The 19,235-nt window shown below is 44.2% G+C and overlaps 1 protein-coding gene across 2 annotated transcripts in view; it reads right to left on the bottom strand.

The window, feature by feature from the left end:
* LOC144754879 (nucleolar RNA helicase 2-like) overlaps nt 1–19,235 on the bottom strand; it is a 650,789-nt gene that overhangs the window by 612,740 nt on the left and 18,814 nt on the right. For both annotated transcript variants that reach the window (XM_078643201.1, XM_078643200.1), the window contains exon 2: nt 12,448–12,690. In XM_078643201.1, the coding sequence (XP_078499327.1) occupies nt 12,448–12,690 (243 nt within the window). The remainder of the gene's footprint in view (nt 1–12,447; nt 12,691–19,235) is intronic.

Here is a 19,235-nt window from a genome sequence, read left to right as displayed (position 1 = left end):
TACACCATTCTCACCAGACCAGCAATGCAACTGATTGCTGGGTATGTGGCCAACTGCCCCCTTATCAGAAAACGAAGGGAGTTCTGCCATTCTATCCTCTACCGTTCTCACACAATGGGTCATGTGGAGCATGGTTTGCTTTAATGACTTCAATAGATAGAAAGTACATAGCTTATCCAGGTGGCTGGATATATGGAAATTTGAATAAAGTAATGAATAAGGCATGTTTTCCAGACAAAGACGGATTCCCCCAAAGGAAGGGAACCGATCTAGAGAATGAAGAGTACGAGCAGGGAAATGCATCCGTTAATTTTATAATGTTAAACGTTCAGCCCAAGCAAAATACAGGTCCACCGTTTATTCCAGTTCTACCAGCAAAAGGTGATTTATGTGTTAGTAAGAAAGGCTCAGTACATATGGGACACAGCGAGTGTAAAGTTGTAGTAGAGTTTAATGATAAAGGACTTTCTTCTTTCAAAACATCACGCCATACCTATTTCATTTGCGGTCAGACAGCCTATGTACATCTGCCCTTAGACTGGGGTGGGACTTGTTATATAGCATTCTTATTGCCACCTGTATTCTTGGCCCCATCCCATTATCATAGAGATTCACGACTAGAACATGTTAGAGTAAGGAGAGAGACAGATGCCTCAGGGATTGATCAGACTGAAACAGCTTGGGAGCAATATACAGATTTCAACAAAGGATTCTTTTTCTTCGTAGGTCCCGTCCAAAACAGTAAACTGATACGCAAGTTAAAAAGGACTCTTGAGGCAGTAGTGAATGTGACTGCGTCTGCCCTGGCGAACTTGACCCAGGAACAGTCTGCTATTAGACTTGTCGTTCTTCAAAATCGCCTCGTTTTAGACGTCATCTTGGCGGATAGGGGCGGAGCTTGTAGAGTGATCCGATCTAGTTGTTGCATTTTCATCCCAAATAACGCGCCATCTGTGTATGCAGCGATAACAAGGCTCCACAAGATTGCTCATGACATACATCAAGACCCAGGCACATGGACTTGGTCCAGTTGGCTCTGGGGTGTGATATCTGCTTGGGGATGGAAAGTGTTGTCCTTCCTAGGAGTGATCCTACTTATGATATTTGGTTGCTGTCTCTGTCTGCAGTGTGGCCCGGCCATTTGCGGCCTGTGTGCAACTGCATGTGTTCCACATCCAAGTATACAAAGGGTTAAGGACGAACAAATGATGCTGTATGATCAACTATACGGTCTCATGAATATAGATGTATCCTGAAGGGTTACGTAGGGGACAAGGAGGGAATGAGGAAAATGAAATTTTGCCTGACCAAGATGCCCCCTACGTATACCCTATGTTACATGTATGTGCATGTCACCCATGCATATTTCTCTTAGTGGCCTGAATCACAAGGCCTCTGCAATCACGTCCTGCATTAAGGTGCCTGTCATCAAGTTTCCCAAACGTTAAGCTAACATGAAGGCCCATGTATTTGCATTGTGCACTTTTAAATAAATATCGTAATGAACCCTTATTGTGGTTCAGTCTGAACCACTTTCTGAATCAGGGTTTTCATGACTCCTGACACACTGAAAGCTGCAGTTACGTATCTCTGACCTCGCATGCTTCTAGCTCAGCCGAAAGAAGCCCAGCAAGGGTTGCCAAGACAGTATATTTTGCTTAACAGTTATCTGCATGCCCGGTGAAAAAGGTAAACAGAACCCGTCCGCGGAAGATAGGGCATAGCCTCTCTGTCTCCATTAAAGTAAATCACAGTGCTTGCATTTGTAAAAAGCTCACAGCCCCCATGTAATGAACGAAGAAATATATGCTTTTTCTGATTCTTAGTGATGAGCAACCTTTGCTTCAGATAATACATCCCCTGACGTAAGATATCAGTTAGTACCAGACGTGCTGGTCGCCTTGACACTAAAGATCTCTCTACTAGACTGAAAGTCAGCTCTCCTCCCAGTTACACGTCAATTGCACGTCATGCTCAAATTGCGTGCACAAGTAGGGCAAAGTTCCAACCTGCCATGTGACTCCTCCTCTATGTAGCCACCCACGTAGCCACCCACCTGTGACTCATCAAGTGTACACCCTCATGCACGCCCACATGCTCTTATCTCTTTCTTTCTTGCTCTGCCTGGAGCGCTCCTCCCTATGTACAAGGAAAAATGTATATATGTGTTGTTCTCTGTAAATAATGTTAGAAGACCCTTCCTGAACCTCAGTGGTGATGGAACAGATTCTCCCTTAACTCGAGTTATTGGAATAAAGCCCTTTTAACTTGGACACCACGGACTCTCTGCCTCTCATTTGATACATGCTAATTGTTAATGTCTAGAAATTATGCCAGGGTAATATTTTATTTACCACAATGTTTCGAAACATCACACAACGGCGCTGCTCAACTCCACCGGCGTTCGTGCTACAAACCTTCCAGGTCTACACGACGTTTTGTTTTTCCATTTCAACTCCTTGACAAAGGGCTGAACTAGCCCGAAATGCATTGGAGTCTTCATTGAATGGAATTTAACATGATTTGAGCTTGAAATTAGTCATTTTCTGATATGCTATAAATATCATGAACTAATAACTTCACGAATAAAGAAAGAAATCTACGAATAAATTTGGAGTCTTTTATGAACCCCAAGGAGTGCCTCTATCACAGGGATGCATTTGCATTCTAAGCGTGCACAACTCATTGTCATTACACAAGCGCCATCCGGACGGAGACGCCACCTGTGAGAGCACCCAACAACTCTAACATCTCACAACCTATCGTCAGAATATCACAACTACAGCAGTGCACCCTCCATCAACGAATATAGGAACAAGTCAAATTCTCCTTGTTCATTTTTCAAAAGCACTGATTAATTCACATAACTGATACATGTACCCTTTCAATTATTGTATTTATATAAAAATCTTTTTGTGAATACTATAAAGTTCCCATGCTGCTTTCTTTTTCATATCTTACAAGTCATTGTTATTTGCACAAACAATTGGCAAATCATTAGTACAAATATTAATTCAGTTGAGACAGACATACAAGTAGATATAGATAGTCTGTTATTTGAGATTTACTCTTCGAAACAAAATCCATTGCAGGCACCTTTTTAAGACAATATTATCTGCCCAAGCCCGCAAGGGTATATTGGGTCTCCCACCCCTCTTTTCATATCATTTGTAAGGTAGGCGGCACACTAATAAATAAAAAAATATGCAATTCTGTTTGGGGCACTGCAACGGAGCTACGCATAGGACGGTGTATAGGCATATATTGCATTTCTTTTACTACTCCCAATCAAGAGAGGAAGAGTGTCCACACGTGCGTGCATGGGTGTGTGTGCACGCAAATGCATATTTTTTGGGGTCTTTATTGTTCCTTGTTAGACACAGGTGTTGCAGCTTCGGCCAAGCAGAGCATACCAGGAACCTCTCCCCCTCCAAAACAGCAGCCCACCAGGGGAACAAAATCACCGCTTTTTTTTGTCAGGCACGGAGAGATGGTGATTGGCCCAGAATCACAGGGTGTTGAGCGTCCCTACCTAGACTAAAACCCGGTTCCCCAGCACAGAGTTCGACGCTCTAGCCCTTAGGACACATCCTCTACCCAGGATGTAATCACAAAGTAACATATGCAATTCAGTAAGATTGGTCTGTCTGATTTTTAGGGACGCGGTTTTAATTTCGTCCTTTACCGTCTTTATAAAACTCGTGTTTCGCAATAAGTTTAAAAAAAAAAAAAAGTCTCATTTTAGAGGAAGTAAAAGATGCCGCTGTATTCCAATTTACAAAGCAGTGCAGTATGTTCATTTGTGTTGTGCAACGAACATAGAGCTTCACACACCTGGCATGCCACAGATCATGTAAACCACAGATCAACCTTTTACTGCTTTTTAGTGCCCATCTAGAGCTACTGTAAAATAGGGCCTATCTACAGCATTGACTGATGGCTCTGTAGGTAAATTTGTGAGCCTCGAATTGCAATTTGGTTCTAAAATCACACATGGTTTTGTTACCAACATGTCTTCGCCCAACTATATGGCAGCAGGAACCACATTAGGAACTATATTCTACAGAAATAAAATGCATTCTATATGTATCCTGTTGGATATATAGCCTCAACAAAATTATGGTTTTACATTGAACCGGAGATGGCAGGTGCTCCTAAAAAAAAGCATTTGCAATGCAATAGGTCTCGCATTTACGCGAGTTTAAGCTATTGCCATTGTTAATGACAATGTCTTATTTCGGTTTTAAAAACCAATACCAAAATAAAAGGCATAGCCATTTACAATGCCAATAGCTCAAACTTGTGTAACTGCGAGACCTATTGCATTGCAAATGCTTGTTTTTTAATGGTTTTATGTAGTTGCGGGACCCCAAGACCATTGCTTGGGGGGTTGGGGTATTCCTACCCTGCCCCCTTTTCTTTATTTTCACTTTTTTTTGGAACTCAGCTTGAAGTCGAGTCCCAAGATGGTTGCCAACACTTCTGGTTGAAGTGTTGGCAGCCAAATAGAGGAGTGCATTTCCCTGCACGAGCTTTCTTTGTCCGCGAAGAAATCGCGACCAGAGATATCATAATTTTAAACTTAAATTTCTCAGAACTACTTAACAGATTTACACCAAATAAGTCAAAGGCACTTCCTTGAACAGACATCTACCTCCCAGCCAAATTTGTTGTAAGTCCGTTCAGCGGTTCGAGATGTAGGTGTAACTAAAGGTTCCTGTGAGAAGTTGGCCTGGTATATGATGTCCACTAATTAAAGTGGGCACCTTGCACCAGTCCAAATGACCCATATGATGTACGAGGTCAAAGATAACCTTTAGAAAGCTATCCTAGTGGTAGCTGTGGAGAGCAGCCTCCTGGCTTATTCTTGAAGCAGCTTGTTTTACCAGAAAATCACCTCCTGATTTAATTAAATGACAAGGAGAACCACACAGTAGTTATATAAAAATATGTATTCATTAATAAAACACTCTAGTATCCGCTAACCGAGAATAGAAGACAAAGCACACAATACGAGAGCAATAGAATAGTTGTAAGTAGCCCAATACACAGTGTGCTCCAGGGGGAGACCAAACCATATACTAAAATAGTGGTATAACAACCTCGACTGGGGTCAAGACAAGGTCTGGAGTACGCAGAATCGTTAACCACCCAAAGTAAGTGATAGGGACCCCATGGAGGACGGGTGCAGTGTGCTAATGCGACCGCGGGCTCCGTTCAATTCTATGGGAAGTCGCGGTTGCAATTTTACAGTTTAAGGACCCTTCTAGAAGGACTTCGAGGAAACCCTTCGGACCTTAAGGGGTTGAAGAGCCACCCCACATGTGGATACCAAAGTATCAGGGTTACCTATCCCAGAGGAACCGGGTGCATAGGGTTGAAGTGGTGTCAGAAACCACTGTTGTTCTCTATGGAAGGCTTTGAAGAAGTACTGCTGCTGTGAAGGTGAAAAGGGTCCGGTGGAATCCAAGCCTGGATTCTTGAAGAAAGGAACCTGAAATAAGAGGGGACAGAGTAGCCGAGTGACCAGGGGCTTGGGAGACGACTGCCCACAGATGTCTGGTGCTTCAGGTACAAAGAAGGGATGCTTGACTCTGCAGCCACGAGGACCAGGAGACGGCGACGACGACCAGGAGCCAAATGCGAGCTGTCTCACGAAGGATGTTGAGTGCTGAGGGGTTGGTGTCCAGCTGGAGCACCAACAAGCCTTGGCAAAAGTAATCCACGCAAAAAGGTCAAGCAGGTTACGGTGCGGACCAGCAAGTTCCAGGGGACTCATCAAGCAATGGGGAGTCAGGGCACGTCTGGAGCAACCAGGAAAGCCCAGCAGAATTCAAGCTGACCCTCAGGAGGACCCACAGGCCAAATGACCAGGAGTCGCGTGGGGACCCCGAACAAAATCACAAAGTACCAGCCCACGGAGCACATGGTGTGAAGAGGACGGAGTTCTTTGGTGGAAATACTGTTCAGGGTCGGGACTACACGGAAGTCCAATGCACAAGCTCGGTAATCGCCAACAAGCATATGCACTTGCAAATAGACGCAGTGCACAGGGGTTCGGGTTATGCTGTCCCCACAAGGGATACTGGCCTCAAATTTGCTGAGAGGGCAGATCAACCTCAGGGACCTTTGAAACCCATCTCCTAAGTTGCTGGAGTCTTCAGAGTCCGCTGGCGCTCAGGGGCAGCAGACAGGTCAGCTGCGTTGAGGTGCCTGCATGGCTTTGCGTAGCCTCATAGATATAAGACATACCAGAGCAAGTCACAGCGCTGCCTTAACCTGCATCAAGGGGTTGCATGGGCTTTGCTTGGGGTTCCCACACAACACCCATGGATTTTAACGCTGCCCATATTTACAAAATCACGTAAACATGGGGCAGCTCCAAAAATGGACGCCTCCCTAGCGGAGGCGCGACGAGGAGAAATGTTTTCAGTTCTCCTCATTTTTCCTTTTTCCACGTGTGCTACATTCTGCAGCTCGCATAGAAAGAGGAAAACGCCTCTCAGGATTACTTTTGTGAAGGAAAGTGCCCCTTCCTGTACAAAAAGAATCCTGCCTATGCTGGTGCTAGGCAGCAAAACAAGTTGGGCGCCAACACAAGGGAAAAGGACAGAAATGCACAGTATTTTATAAATATTGTGCACTCCTGCCCTTTCACATTGGCGTAGGGCAGCGCAGCAAGAAGACCTGCGGCGCTGCCCTATGCCAATTCCTCATAAATGAGGCCATTTGTTTTTAGCTACACCTGACTACACCCCCACGCTTACTGACCCTTGGGTTTGCTACACACTGTTCAATATTATTTCCCACCCGTAAAAGTTATTTGCTGTGGGAATTCGGAGCGTTTATGGTTGTCGATTAGGAGTACCACCAGGTTCTAGAAATTTGTCAGCATGGGGTCCTTACGGCTAAACAATTTTGACAAGGGGGTCTTGTCATCAAAAGTTTGAAGACCTCTGATCTAAAGTAATGACTAGCTTGCACAGGTTGCAGTAGCCGGACTGTAGTTCCATTGTGCATGGCCTCCCATGGGTGGCATAATACATGCTTCCACCCATGGGAGGCCTCTGGGGTACCTATGCCCTGGGTACATGGGTACCATATAGTAGGGACTTATAAGGGTACCCAGTATCCAATATGGAATGTACCAAAGTACAGGTGTAACAATTTAAAGGAGAAAGCAGATAGACTGGGCTCCTGATTAGCAGGGTCCCAGTCAGACTAGACAAAACAGTGCAACACCAAGCAAAAAGTGGGGGTGACCATAAGAAGCAGATCCAACTTTCCTACAGTTCCTATGAGAATGACCATTACAAAATCAACCTTATTTCACTAGATAGATAGATTCATACTTACATTTTCATTGTAAAGGCATGCGTGGTAATAGCATATGCATGGTAATATATAGGTTGTAAAGGGTTGTGTGGTAATGAAATGAGTGGTTCCGTCATACGTCCAGATAATTAATGTTTTTCTTTGGCAGCAGCATGAATAGAAGATGCAGTCATTAACCTACATGGATTTTTAGGTTTGGCTTGGTGGTGCCGCTGTCACCTGACCTTTTAAGCTATTTTACAGTTATTTGCTTCCACACACATCTACTTCCATGCTATTTACTTGTAATGCTTCACATTACCATAAAACATTCATATAAAGCTAGACCTATTGGCATTGCCAATGCTTGCTCTGGAAACGGTGCAAATGAAGACAACAGGCTTCCATAAGTACTTTCAATGCTTTTTTCATTTGCAGTGTTTTTAGGTCGAGCTGGAAAAGCATGCGAAGCATGCGTCCAAGCTCGACAACTTATGTTGCCGACTTCTGGGAATGTGAGACACGAGTCGGCCACACGCTTTTTGTGTCTCAGATTTGCCCGTGTGAGCACGCTTTTGCTGCTGGCTGCTTGCTGTGTGGGCGCGCTTTCGCTTTCGGTTCATAGCCACACTCACGGAAGCACACACGCACACACACATCCCTCCTCCCCCTTACCTCAGCACATCTCTTGTTTTAAGTGGCCCACAGGGTCCATAAACAGTGTTCTAAGACACGGTAATGACTATGAACTACCTCGCCCCTTCTCCGTTTATCGAAAGGCAGTAACGTCACACCCTGCGCATGGAAGTTAAGCTCGCACTGCGCTAGAAAGTTGGGTACTGCACACGGTTCTGTTTAGCAGTGTTGCGTCTCTTAAACTCACAGCCTGGTGAGGAACTTTGCTTCAGTGCACTGAGTTGGAACAGCACGGGGCTCGCAGGCACGGCAGTGCAGTCACTCACCCGCCTTGGTCGCCTCCCGGTAGCTCTTTCCGGGCAGGCAGGCTCCTCGGCCGTGCAGCATGGCGTGCAGGGGCATGTTTCAAATATCCATAGATGGCCAGGTGAATAGCCCCACTGGTGTAAGGTATGTTTGATATTTATGCAAAAGCACCCTATGCTCCTCGGCATCCTCACGGCGTCAGCAGTGCACACGCATGGTGCGCTTTCCCTCCCTCCCTCCCTCAGGCCCCTCCTTCTTCACTGTGTACTGGACGGGAGATTGTGCACGAGCACGTCCTCAGGCGTCCCTTCCGCCTTGTTATTGTAGTGGGGACAGAATAAATCTTTCATCTGGGTAGAGCCAGTTGCACAGGAAAGGCCCCTACAATTAAAAGCACTGAATACTAAGTAGTCTAGGCGCAGTAGCGGCTGCAGCCCCTGGTGCCTGACAGTTTGTTGAGCGAGGCAGATTGATGCTCAACAGTTTAACTCGGGAGGCCTTATTGGCACCCCCAGGCACTATACTGGTCGGGAGAACAGTTGAGAAGAGGCCCTGTGCTGTCCAAATATAGAGAGCCTCGTGTGTGGCTCGGTCTACTGTCTTTGAATGCAGGCTGGGCAGCGCCTGGCACAGGGGCCCTCCAGGCCGCGTGCAGCGGGAGAGGTCTCGCCTTCAGCTAGGAAGGTTCGCCCTTGCTCTACAAAGGCTCTCTACTGACGCAATGTATGTATGAGACGCTCCGTCACTAACTAGAAGTAGATGCAATAATAAACCAGGACTTCTTCCTTACACTTGGTGTGTGTGAAAGCATAACTTTAAATGCACACTTTCGGAATTCGTGTATTTTTAAAGTATTCCTTAGACTAATATCTAAAATGTGATCTGTTTTAAGGCTTCATTACAGTTAGAATGCCGGAAATCAAATAGTTTTAATTTCTTCACTGGACTTAGAATATTTGAGGTCTAGTATTGTTTTTATTCATCACGTCTGTTAATGTGTAAATTTATACAGTTTTAACCATAAAATGCATCTGATATGCATTGAGTTATATTTATTTTTTATTAGCTAGTAATGTGAAGACATATGTTTTATTACAATAATTTCTGACAATTAATACGCTTTGTATACTGTTTGAGGTGCGTGATTCCGCATTGGCAGCTTTAGAAAATGGAATCATTCAAATGTATGTATAGCGTGTAAAGCCAATTGTGGCATCGAGAGTTGCTGTCGTTTCTGCTTTTGGGGAAGGGACTGGGGGGGAGGCTGTTTTTTGTGCCCGCCAAGCAACGATTATGGGTTATCTGCGGCAAGGGTTGACAACCCTTTAAATACTGTACACAGCTTAGCTTGATGTCTTTTTTGTAACACGTGTTGCAGATCACAAGAGTCAGCAACTGAGCCAGGCACCAATAATAGACAGCCCGCTTCGAAGGACAAAATACTAGTAAAACTCTGTGTGTTGATGGATTGATGGACAGGCAGCGAGAAAGAAGAACAACTTGTTTTTACTTCCCGTTGTAGTTCGGTGGTTGTGTAGTCGTCACCAGAGTCCTTTAGGTATATGAGTGCACTTCACTCACAGTTGCCACTTTACTGCTTCGTAGCGGTGAAACATGGATTGCACTGAGCATTGCCTGTATAAATCTATTCCCTACGGTAAGAGTGATGGACAGACATCAGTCAAAATATCACACAAAATGGCGTGATAAGTTAATTTGATTGAAAGATTAAAAGGAGGTCCTCTAAGAGATCGTAGTAACGGCGACAGCTTTAGTATCTTTGCATAGGTGCGGCCAACGTTTTAGCTGTGCTCAAGCGCGAAATGTGCCCCAAGCTATGCTCAGAAGCACATGGCAGTGCTTAATTTGTACAAGAAAGAGTGCCGGTGCCCGATGCTATTCTGAGAAGCCCAGTTACAGTCCTTAATTTTTACAAGAACGAGAGCCAGTGCTGAAGCTATACTCAGAAACACGCGGCCAGTGCAATTAAATATTAGGGCACCGAATACGAAGGCCGAGTAGTCTTCTATTCACCTCAGAACTCTTTAATCCAGTACCAGACACACACTGCTCCTTTATCGCTCTTTCCAGTCACTGCTTTCCCCCTTTGTGACGGTTTTGCCTTCTTTCTTTTCTTGCGTCTTTATAATCTGTTTGTTCCCCCCCCCACCTCCTCTTGCGCTCGATAAAAATATGATGTGGGAAAATAAGTCCTAGTTCCCAACAATGAGCGCCGGTGCCCCCTCCCCCAAACCTCCACTCCCCCTCCCCAAGCAGGCACCGGCTCAAATTTAGCCCTGGAATGACCCAAAGATATACCAGTGGGGTGGAGGCGATAATGTGTACACTCAAAAAAAAATTATCTCACCACGTTTACCCTGTTAGGGTATTGCATAATCTATTAGGAACAGGAGTATGGTTAGGTAATGTGGCCAGAGACCATATACAGCAGCCCTGGTCCTGACGGTAAACTAAGCGGACACCAGTCACAAATGGGTCTAGGCGTGGCCATGAGTAGGCCTGTTTATTTATGCCTGGTTATATTAAGTCTGCATACAGTCTTCGATTTAGATTTTAAGTATGGTATTTTAAAACCTGCCTTTTAAATGCAAGTTTATATTAATGTCATTTTGTTTAAGTGGATTTTTTGGATTTCCTTTGGAGGTTTTTCACATTTTCAACCACAATTTCAGGGTTTAGTACCCAATGTAATGCTGCGCAGTTTACCGCCCTTTGTAGGATGGACAGCTGGCTTGTTTCAGGGAGATAAGGGAACCCTATTTTCACCCAGCAAGCATTACCCCACGAATTGGAGTTTGGATTTTTTATCTCGGATTGAAAAACAGAAAAAACGATTTACATGTATCTGCTTTTTTAGGTCTCGCTGAGCCAACGCGCACACACAACACCCCACAAACACACACGACACCCCCCCCACACACACACAACACCCCCACACACACACCCACAACTCCCCCACACACACACACAACTCCCCCACACACACACACAACTCCCCCACACACACACACAACTCCCCCCCACACACAGCACACCCAACCCCAAACACAACCCCAAACACAACCCCAAACACAACCCCAAACACAGCACACACAACCACACACACACAACCACACACCCACAAACACACACACACAACCCCAAACACAACAACACAACCCCAAACACAACACACACAACCCCAAACACAACACACAACCCCAAACACAACACACACAACACACACAACCACACACACAACCACAACCGCACACACAACCACAACCGCACACACACAACCGCACACACAACTACAACCGCACACACACAACTACAACCGCACACACACAACTACAACCGCACACACACAACTACAACCGCACACAGAACCACACAACTGACACCTATTACATTTTTTAGGAGCAGAAAAGAATGTTCTTTATCCTCTAAAAGGCAACGAATGAATAGCCCCTGACAACTATCCAACACTGCCTGAACATTCTAGCCATCCTAGCTGCAGAATCGGCTCTTCCCTGTATACCCGACCATATTGTATAATGCTATTAAAACAGACTTTTTAGGTCGATCCTGAGCAGCGCATGTGCTGCTCTTCGAAGCACGCTGTATTCAGGTATGGACTTGTTAAGATAAGCTTGCAGTTTTGTCCTATCGCTGTAGGTTGGTAGGTTGGGGAAGTAGTGTCTGGGGTGTCCTTTAAACAAGCATTTGCAATGCAATATGTCTCACTTTTGCGAGAGTTTAAGCTATTAGCATTGTAAATGACAATGCCTTTTATTTATGTTTTAAATACAAAAACATAAATAAAAGGCATTGCCATTTACAATGCGAATAGCTCTAACTTTAATAATGCGAGACCTATTGCATTGCAAATGCTTGTTTTACTGCACTAGTTTAATAAAAAAATAAAAAAACAAAGAAAATATTCAAACTAAACAAAAATGTCTCATACTTTGAGAGAGTTCTTTCTGTTGCAGAGAATTTTATGTTTTCAAAGGCACATGGAAATATTACAATGTATAATGAACCTAAAGAGCCCATTGGGTAGAACTCCAATTTCGGATTGCTATTTAAAATGGGGGCTCCTTTAGTAAATAGAGAACATATTTATATTGTCAACACAAATGTATGAATAGCAGGATGAAAAATACAGAAATAAAGTACAAACATTACCTGCTCAATACCACTGTTATACTCTCTGCTTTCTTCACCAGAATCTGAAAAGGATTTGGACTCATGGACTCCAATGCTTACATCTGTTCCTCTGGGACTTTGATCTTCCAACTGGCAGCTGCTATTTTCTTTTTTCATCTTCTTGGATTTAGGAGCTTTAAGGTCGTCAGAGTTATCGTCTTTAAGATGCTTTACCTTCTTTGACTTTTTATGTTCCTTTGACTTTTTCTCTTTCTTTTCCTTCTGTTAGAATAAAAATACGTAGTTGAAACTAAAACAGTAAGCAACCGGTAAACTGGGTTAGGAGATAGAAGGAAAATGTGAAAACCTACCCTTAATTGTGAAGTATCTTCTCCAACGAGAGGGGTAAAGCATTAGGCCATGGGAGGGAGGCAGGGGAACATAGACTACCTCTATAAATCCCAAGGTCAACACCACATTATTTCTATCTATAAAGTTAATTTCCCGACTACACTACTATACCCAATCAATAATGTACCTCATAGGTAGGCCACTGGAATTATGCAATAGTGCTGCCAATGAATTTTAATAATTATAGAATTGCCATATTTACCACATAATCCATCATCTGCAGCATAATCTGCAGATTTTACAAGAAAAAAGAATTTCTAGCACAAAACGTTCAAAGGTTACTAAAAGTGCAGCAAAACGTGTTGCCACGCAGTGGAAGGCCCTTTGCAAAGTTGCACTGGTCATCTTTTTGTTGCTTATTGGTATATTTGTGTGTTATCAATAATCAAAAGAGGGAGAGAGAGAAGTCCATGTTCCACTCAACTTCCCTTAGGTAAACATACAAAATCAGAAAGAGTGGAAAAGATGTAAGAGCGGAAAATGATAACACTAAAATTGTAAGCTCAACAGTGTTCCACCAAAGATATATTTTCATTTGGTGTACTAAGTCACCAATTGTTACATCATAGGGTCTTCTCCTCCACCAGGAGGGGTAGTCTCTTAGATCTGAGACCGGAGACCGGATGAATTATGGATCAAGTGATGGTCATTGCCATCACTTGATTTAAGTGCTTAGACTGCTCCTTCCAAGCTGCTGATAAAATAATACGGAGATATTTGTACTTCTCTTCTAAAGCAACCATGCCTTCATTTAAGCAGGTGATGCAAAACATCTGGAATACTGTGGCATTCGCCTTTCACCTATACACAAGCAAGAATACCCTAAACATGCAATAAGAGAATGAATACACAGCTTGCGGTTTTAAAAGAATTAACAGGACTCAGTGAAATGAGGTTTTATTGTCACAAGACATACTGCACTTGAACGGAAGGATTTATAGGGGTGTTGGAGCAACCCAACTCCAGTGCTTCTTATGCATCGAAACAACTTCACCTAGTCACAGTCTTCACCACTTGGAAGGTAGGGTATTACACAAGAAACACTGCAGGGTCTACTTTGCGTCTCCTTTGTAGCCGTGGTCTTTCCAGTATTGCCGTGCTAACCTCAGTAGCCACTGCATGATTTTTTAGGTCCCACCTAGGCAGCGCTTGCGCCGTCACTTCGAGACATGCTGTACTGAGGATAAGGGCATTAAGCTCCAACCGCTTTCAGACCATCTTTTTATTAGCTCCTGTTTGTCATGTGTAAACGGTAGCTTTCTTTACCACCTTTTCTCTTATTTTAATCTCCCATAAGGACTGGCCCATTCACATCCGGTTACTAGTAATGTATTAGTTTCAGCGCACTCTTTTCTCCTTTTCGCTTCCTTAAGCTGGCCTGGGCTGACTCCTCCTCCTCCTCCTCATTTACTCCCTCTCTTTGGCTGCAGCTGGCACCACCCTCCTGCTTTTGTTGAGTCAAGTATACACAACAAAGACCAACAAGAAGCTTATGTTTACGATTTATGTTTTTTTAATACAGCTTTTTACCACCACCCCCTGCCACAGGAACACGCGTGTAGGGCCGGCAGGACCACGAAAACATCATGCGGCACGCGGCCTGCCAGCGCTTAAACTTTTACCCTGGCGACCACAAGCCTCGCATAACTTTTTTTCTTTTTAAGCAGCACGGACACCTAGCGGCCACGCGACTTTTTGTGCCAGGCTCTTATAATTGTGGGTAATAGAATTCCGCTATGCCAGAGTTCAAAATCGGGCCTGTGTCTTTAATAGGCACCTTGCACGTGGGTGCCGAGGCAGAGAGAACGCATCAGCATAAGTTACGAGAGGCAACGAAAAGACAGAGGTTCCTCCACCAGTAAATTACTTTTGGATGACCTCAGTGGTTGAAATGGGTGGGAACTATTGGGAAAGACATTACCAATCTTTTACAGTTCCCATACTTTTTGTTAAAAACTATTGTTTGAGAGCACGATGCAGACCTTGAGATGCCTCTGGTTGGAAAGGGGGGGGGGGGGGGGGGTCCTCTTCTGTGAAGCCAAGTGAGAGGCAGACAACGAAAGAAGAAACATTCTTGCCTGAGTGCCTTTTACCTGAAAGAAGTGTAGCTTCACAGCCGCCATCTTGAAACGGGGCATAGTCTGTCATTTGTTGATATTTTGCACGGCACTTAACTAACTTCTCACCAAACGGGCAATACACAACCACAAACCGATGGAGTACCATTGAAACGGAGCACGCCGAGGCGCGATCACTCCCGTAAGCAAATTATGACAACCGTGTCGCGTAGGCCAAATTGAATGATCCTATAACCACGAACTAACTTCACTGCCATTAGCCGCTCATGATTTCGAACTGGATCACGGTCCCGGTTAGATAGCTGCAAATTAACCCAACTTTTCTGCTCTAATCCACTGGTCATGTTCTCTCTATGATTCACAGCACCATATGTTATCTTACACTTCCAACTATTTGATTCAGTTAAACACAGTGTTCCCATCATGTAGTAAGACATATATTTAGATTATTTACAGCGTGTTGTTCCCTGACTAAGGGTTTTATACCCGAAATGCATTGGAGCATGGGGAGAATCAACTAACAACTTGAAAATTAATGTGTGTATGAAATCACAAGAGGAATAAATTCATATGAAAAAAATAAATATGAAGAAGTGAACAAAGATTCGAGTATTGACGTTTATTCAAAGATTATAAACTCTCACAACCCCATTTGGGGCCTTGTCGTGCCAGTGGGGACGCCCCAGATTGTTGGGTACGCAGCGTATGCTCTAGAACTATGACATCACAGAGAATAGTTAAATAGATACACACAGACATCCAAACTGGCCTGACGTGCCAAATGCCCTGCCGGATATAACCTTCTGTTGCATGCTAATAATTACTTTTATAGCATGGTGGACAGCCAGCAGATCTACCAAGGGATAAACCCATGGCATCTGCCAATCAGGCAAAAGATAGTCAACCCGATTTAGTGATTCTCAGTGGCCTTGTGATTTGTGCTGCTAGGGCTGTCCACACGATTGCACACCCTTCAGAACCCTGCAGGCTTACTGAGCGGACATTTTTAAAGCATTCATTCACCAAAGGTCTTTGTATTGAGAAAAAATAACTCAAAGCGGTCATTTGGTTTCACAGTACAAAAAACAGATGGTACAGAGGGAGAGGCACAGGAGCTGGAGGGGGTACAGGTTACTGGAGGGTACAGGAGGGACGAGAAAAAAAAAAAACACAGATGGCTAGACGCTGTTTTCTACCTGCGTGTGGTGGCCATTCTAGATTTTCCCTACCTGTATCCACCAAGTCATTTTAGGTTCCTTCTCTTTTAATGCTTCCTCTACTTGGAATGCACTTCAAAGTCACCTCAGCAAAATAGTAAACCATTCTATATAAAAGCTCTTAAAATTCATCTATGATATTGATTATAGTCATATGTTCTGATGGGTTGTATGACATTACAACACTGCCAATTACCAAGCATGTTTTATGTTTTACAACGGATGCCTTTACCACACATATGATAACAAATGGGAGAGCTAGGACTAATTGTTGGCCGTCCTTGTCCCTTGGTAAATACTATAAAACAACTAGGACAGACCTGTCTAGCAGTTTGCCCGACACTGCAGTGTCCGGCACCGTAAGGGTTTGTTAGAAGAACACTCACAAACCAACCTAGTTGGTGGCATGCTTCATCATCGGGTTCCCAGCTGAGTAGCCGAATGCTACTCAGCTGTGCTGCGACACTTGATTACAGTTGAGCTGGAGTTTTTTTGGGTGAACGTGTGATGAAGTGGTGTATTAAAAATACCTCTGGGTCTCTACCTGATAATTACTTAATTCCCAATGGTCCAGAGTATAATAAAAGCGAGTGGATAACTAAAAGAGACTGTTAATTGAGTCTCAGTTATCAACTAGGTCGACATGTTTCAGCCCATGTCAAACAGTTGTGGGGCTTTTTTCAGGACCATACTCACAGCGAATTAAAAATGTGGCATGCTTACTATGCCTATCATGGGCCAAGTCTGACGTTATTGAAATGCCCCAAGAAGACTACACAGCTGCACATGATGCTGAGGAGATTTTCAACCAGCGCCCATCTCAGTTTAAGAATCCTCGTCATTAAAGAGTATAAGGTATATATCACTTTCCATTTGTTCCCGTGAGTATAGACCGAGTCATTGTTTTTCCAGCCAATAGGTGTGCAGGGAAATAGCTCAGCAAGTATAAGGTAAATGTTGGATGTCTGAGGTGCTATTTCTTCTCCAGCAGCCTGCATCCTTCCTTGTAGCAATGCCATACTCCTCACTGTTCCTACCGCTGCCCCAGATGCATTGCTTTGACTCTGTGAGGATTGGCTCTGTAAGGCAGTAACACCGGCGTCCTATGCTGCACCTTCATCTCTCCCTGAGACAGCACATTTTCTCCTGAAGCCAGTCATCTCTGCAGAGTGCCCGTGGAGCCTCCTGGTGCCCAATACACCCACTCCTTGGCCACACTTTTCAGTAACAAAGACTCTTAAAATATTAGATTAAAGTTGTGCAGCATAACAGTTCGAATCACCATCAAGCCTAATGAACATAAAGGAAGCAAGTGGAAGAAAAGAGGCATCTGGTTAATAATTATAATAAAATAATAAAAACTCGCATGACTGAATTGAGCATTCCCTACACCAGAGTGTCCGCTTCTGATCGTCATTTGCATTATACCAGAGAACCGATGACTTAACAATCCTTTAAAAAACACAAGTAATGCGATCAATTACACTTTCCATATGTCAAAATGTGATTTATTAAAGGCATGGTTTCGGTTATTTGCTGCTTGTCTACATTTCACTATTAATGAACTTGGGTCCATTTCGCCGGCACTTTTGTAAAAATCACGGCATTTATACAAAAGTGCCGATTTCGCGGCAAAACGCGATCTCGCGAAATCCTGGAGGGTCTGACTAATTAGTGAGGCAGGTAATGTCTATGAGGTCCTATCAGATATGGGGCAGGTTTTGTTGATTAATGCACTTTCAACCAAGACAAACAAGCAGGATATGCACGCTAAAAAGGGCTCGGTCTTCGCCCAGGGGAGACAGTGCCATGTGAGTCAGAGGGAAGCGCCGGGCACGGAGCTCGCAGCCGAGGTGAGCCCTGGCAGGCTCTGCCTTGTCTGTTGCTGCAGTGCTGAGCACGCCGTCTCCCCCTCCCTCCCTCCCTTCCTCCCTCCTCCCAGGCATCCCTGGAATGTCAGCTGGGGGGATGCAGTGCAGAGGCAGGCTGGAGTGGTAGTAGCCGCACATTGTTTCTCGGTTTACAAATTACCCTTTCAGAAATGCAGACTTTTCCCGGCACAGAGTGTTGCGCATCGCGGCCAAGACTTGCTCAAGCGTACTGCCTCCTGAACAGATGGAGCATTCCACGGTGCACGCGGCACAGCTCATTAGCAAAACAACCAACCAATTTGTTCCCTGATAATTCATCGTAAGCATTAGCTAACTTTATCTGGGCTAAGCAATGCAAGCACTGCCCAAGCCAATAGGTTTGAAGCTCCAATTCAAATGCTGATAAAAGCAATAAAATGCTGGCCGCAGTGTAAAATAATGTGTAGATGGGACACGGATGAAATAAACAATTAAACGCGATGACAGTGTACTTTCCAGATCTAGACCCTTATCTATTTCAGTAGAAGAAAGACGATACATCCAAACAGCCAATAGGAAGGAGGTGAGAATAACCAAGCATTGGCATAGCCAATAGGTCTCGCCTTTGGGACCTTAAGTGTTTAACGATGCAACAGTTAATGTTGTTGCACCAAGGATATTGTGCTGCATAACTAAATACTTACACGGTCCCAAAAGCGAGACCTATTGGCTATGCCAATGCTTGTTTTAAGGCTGGCGCTTTACTCGCTGAAGCATGGTCGGCTGGTGGCGCATGGGATTGAGATCAGAGGTTGCTGAATTCATTTCTAACTCCCTGTTTTAACTAAAGCATGCCTCTCTCCTTCCGTGTTCCAAACTCCGGTTTTACTCTCTGAAAATTAAATAATTATCACGCTGAAGCAGATTTGCCTTTCTTCCTCTGTAAATTGTCCTGCATTCGTCCATGATGCCGAGAACAGCTGCATCCTTTCTACTGCCTCCCATGGTTGTTGACATAAGGTTTGGTATTCCGTGACAGGGAGGCATTTGGGATTGTGTGATAACGCGCAGCACATGTTTATACTTTTATTAAAGTCGGGTTTTTATCGAATTCAAACATTCTGCAATGCAGAGTAGTAAATGTTGAACTCATAGGCACTGTAAAGAACTTTCGCACCATCAACCATTTTAAGAGCACTCCCCAGGTTCGCCCCTCTTCCACTGTGTCTGTAAATATCATGTCAGAACAACTTTTAACATTTTAGCATTTT

The sequence above is a fragment of the Lissotriton helveticus genome, chromosome 5_1 (genome assembly GCF_964261635.1).
Source record: "Lissotriton helveticus chromosome 5_1, aLisHel1.1, whole genome shotgun sequence".
In the NCBI taxonomy this organism is placed as follows: Eukaryota; Metazoa; Chordata; class Amphibia; order Caudata; family Salamandridae; genus Lissotriton; species Lissotriton helveticus.
The sequence above is the reverse complement of the archived record's forward strand: the minus strand, read 5'-3'. Positions and strand labels throughout refer to the sequence as shown.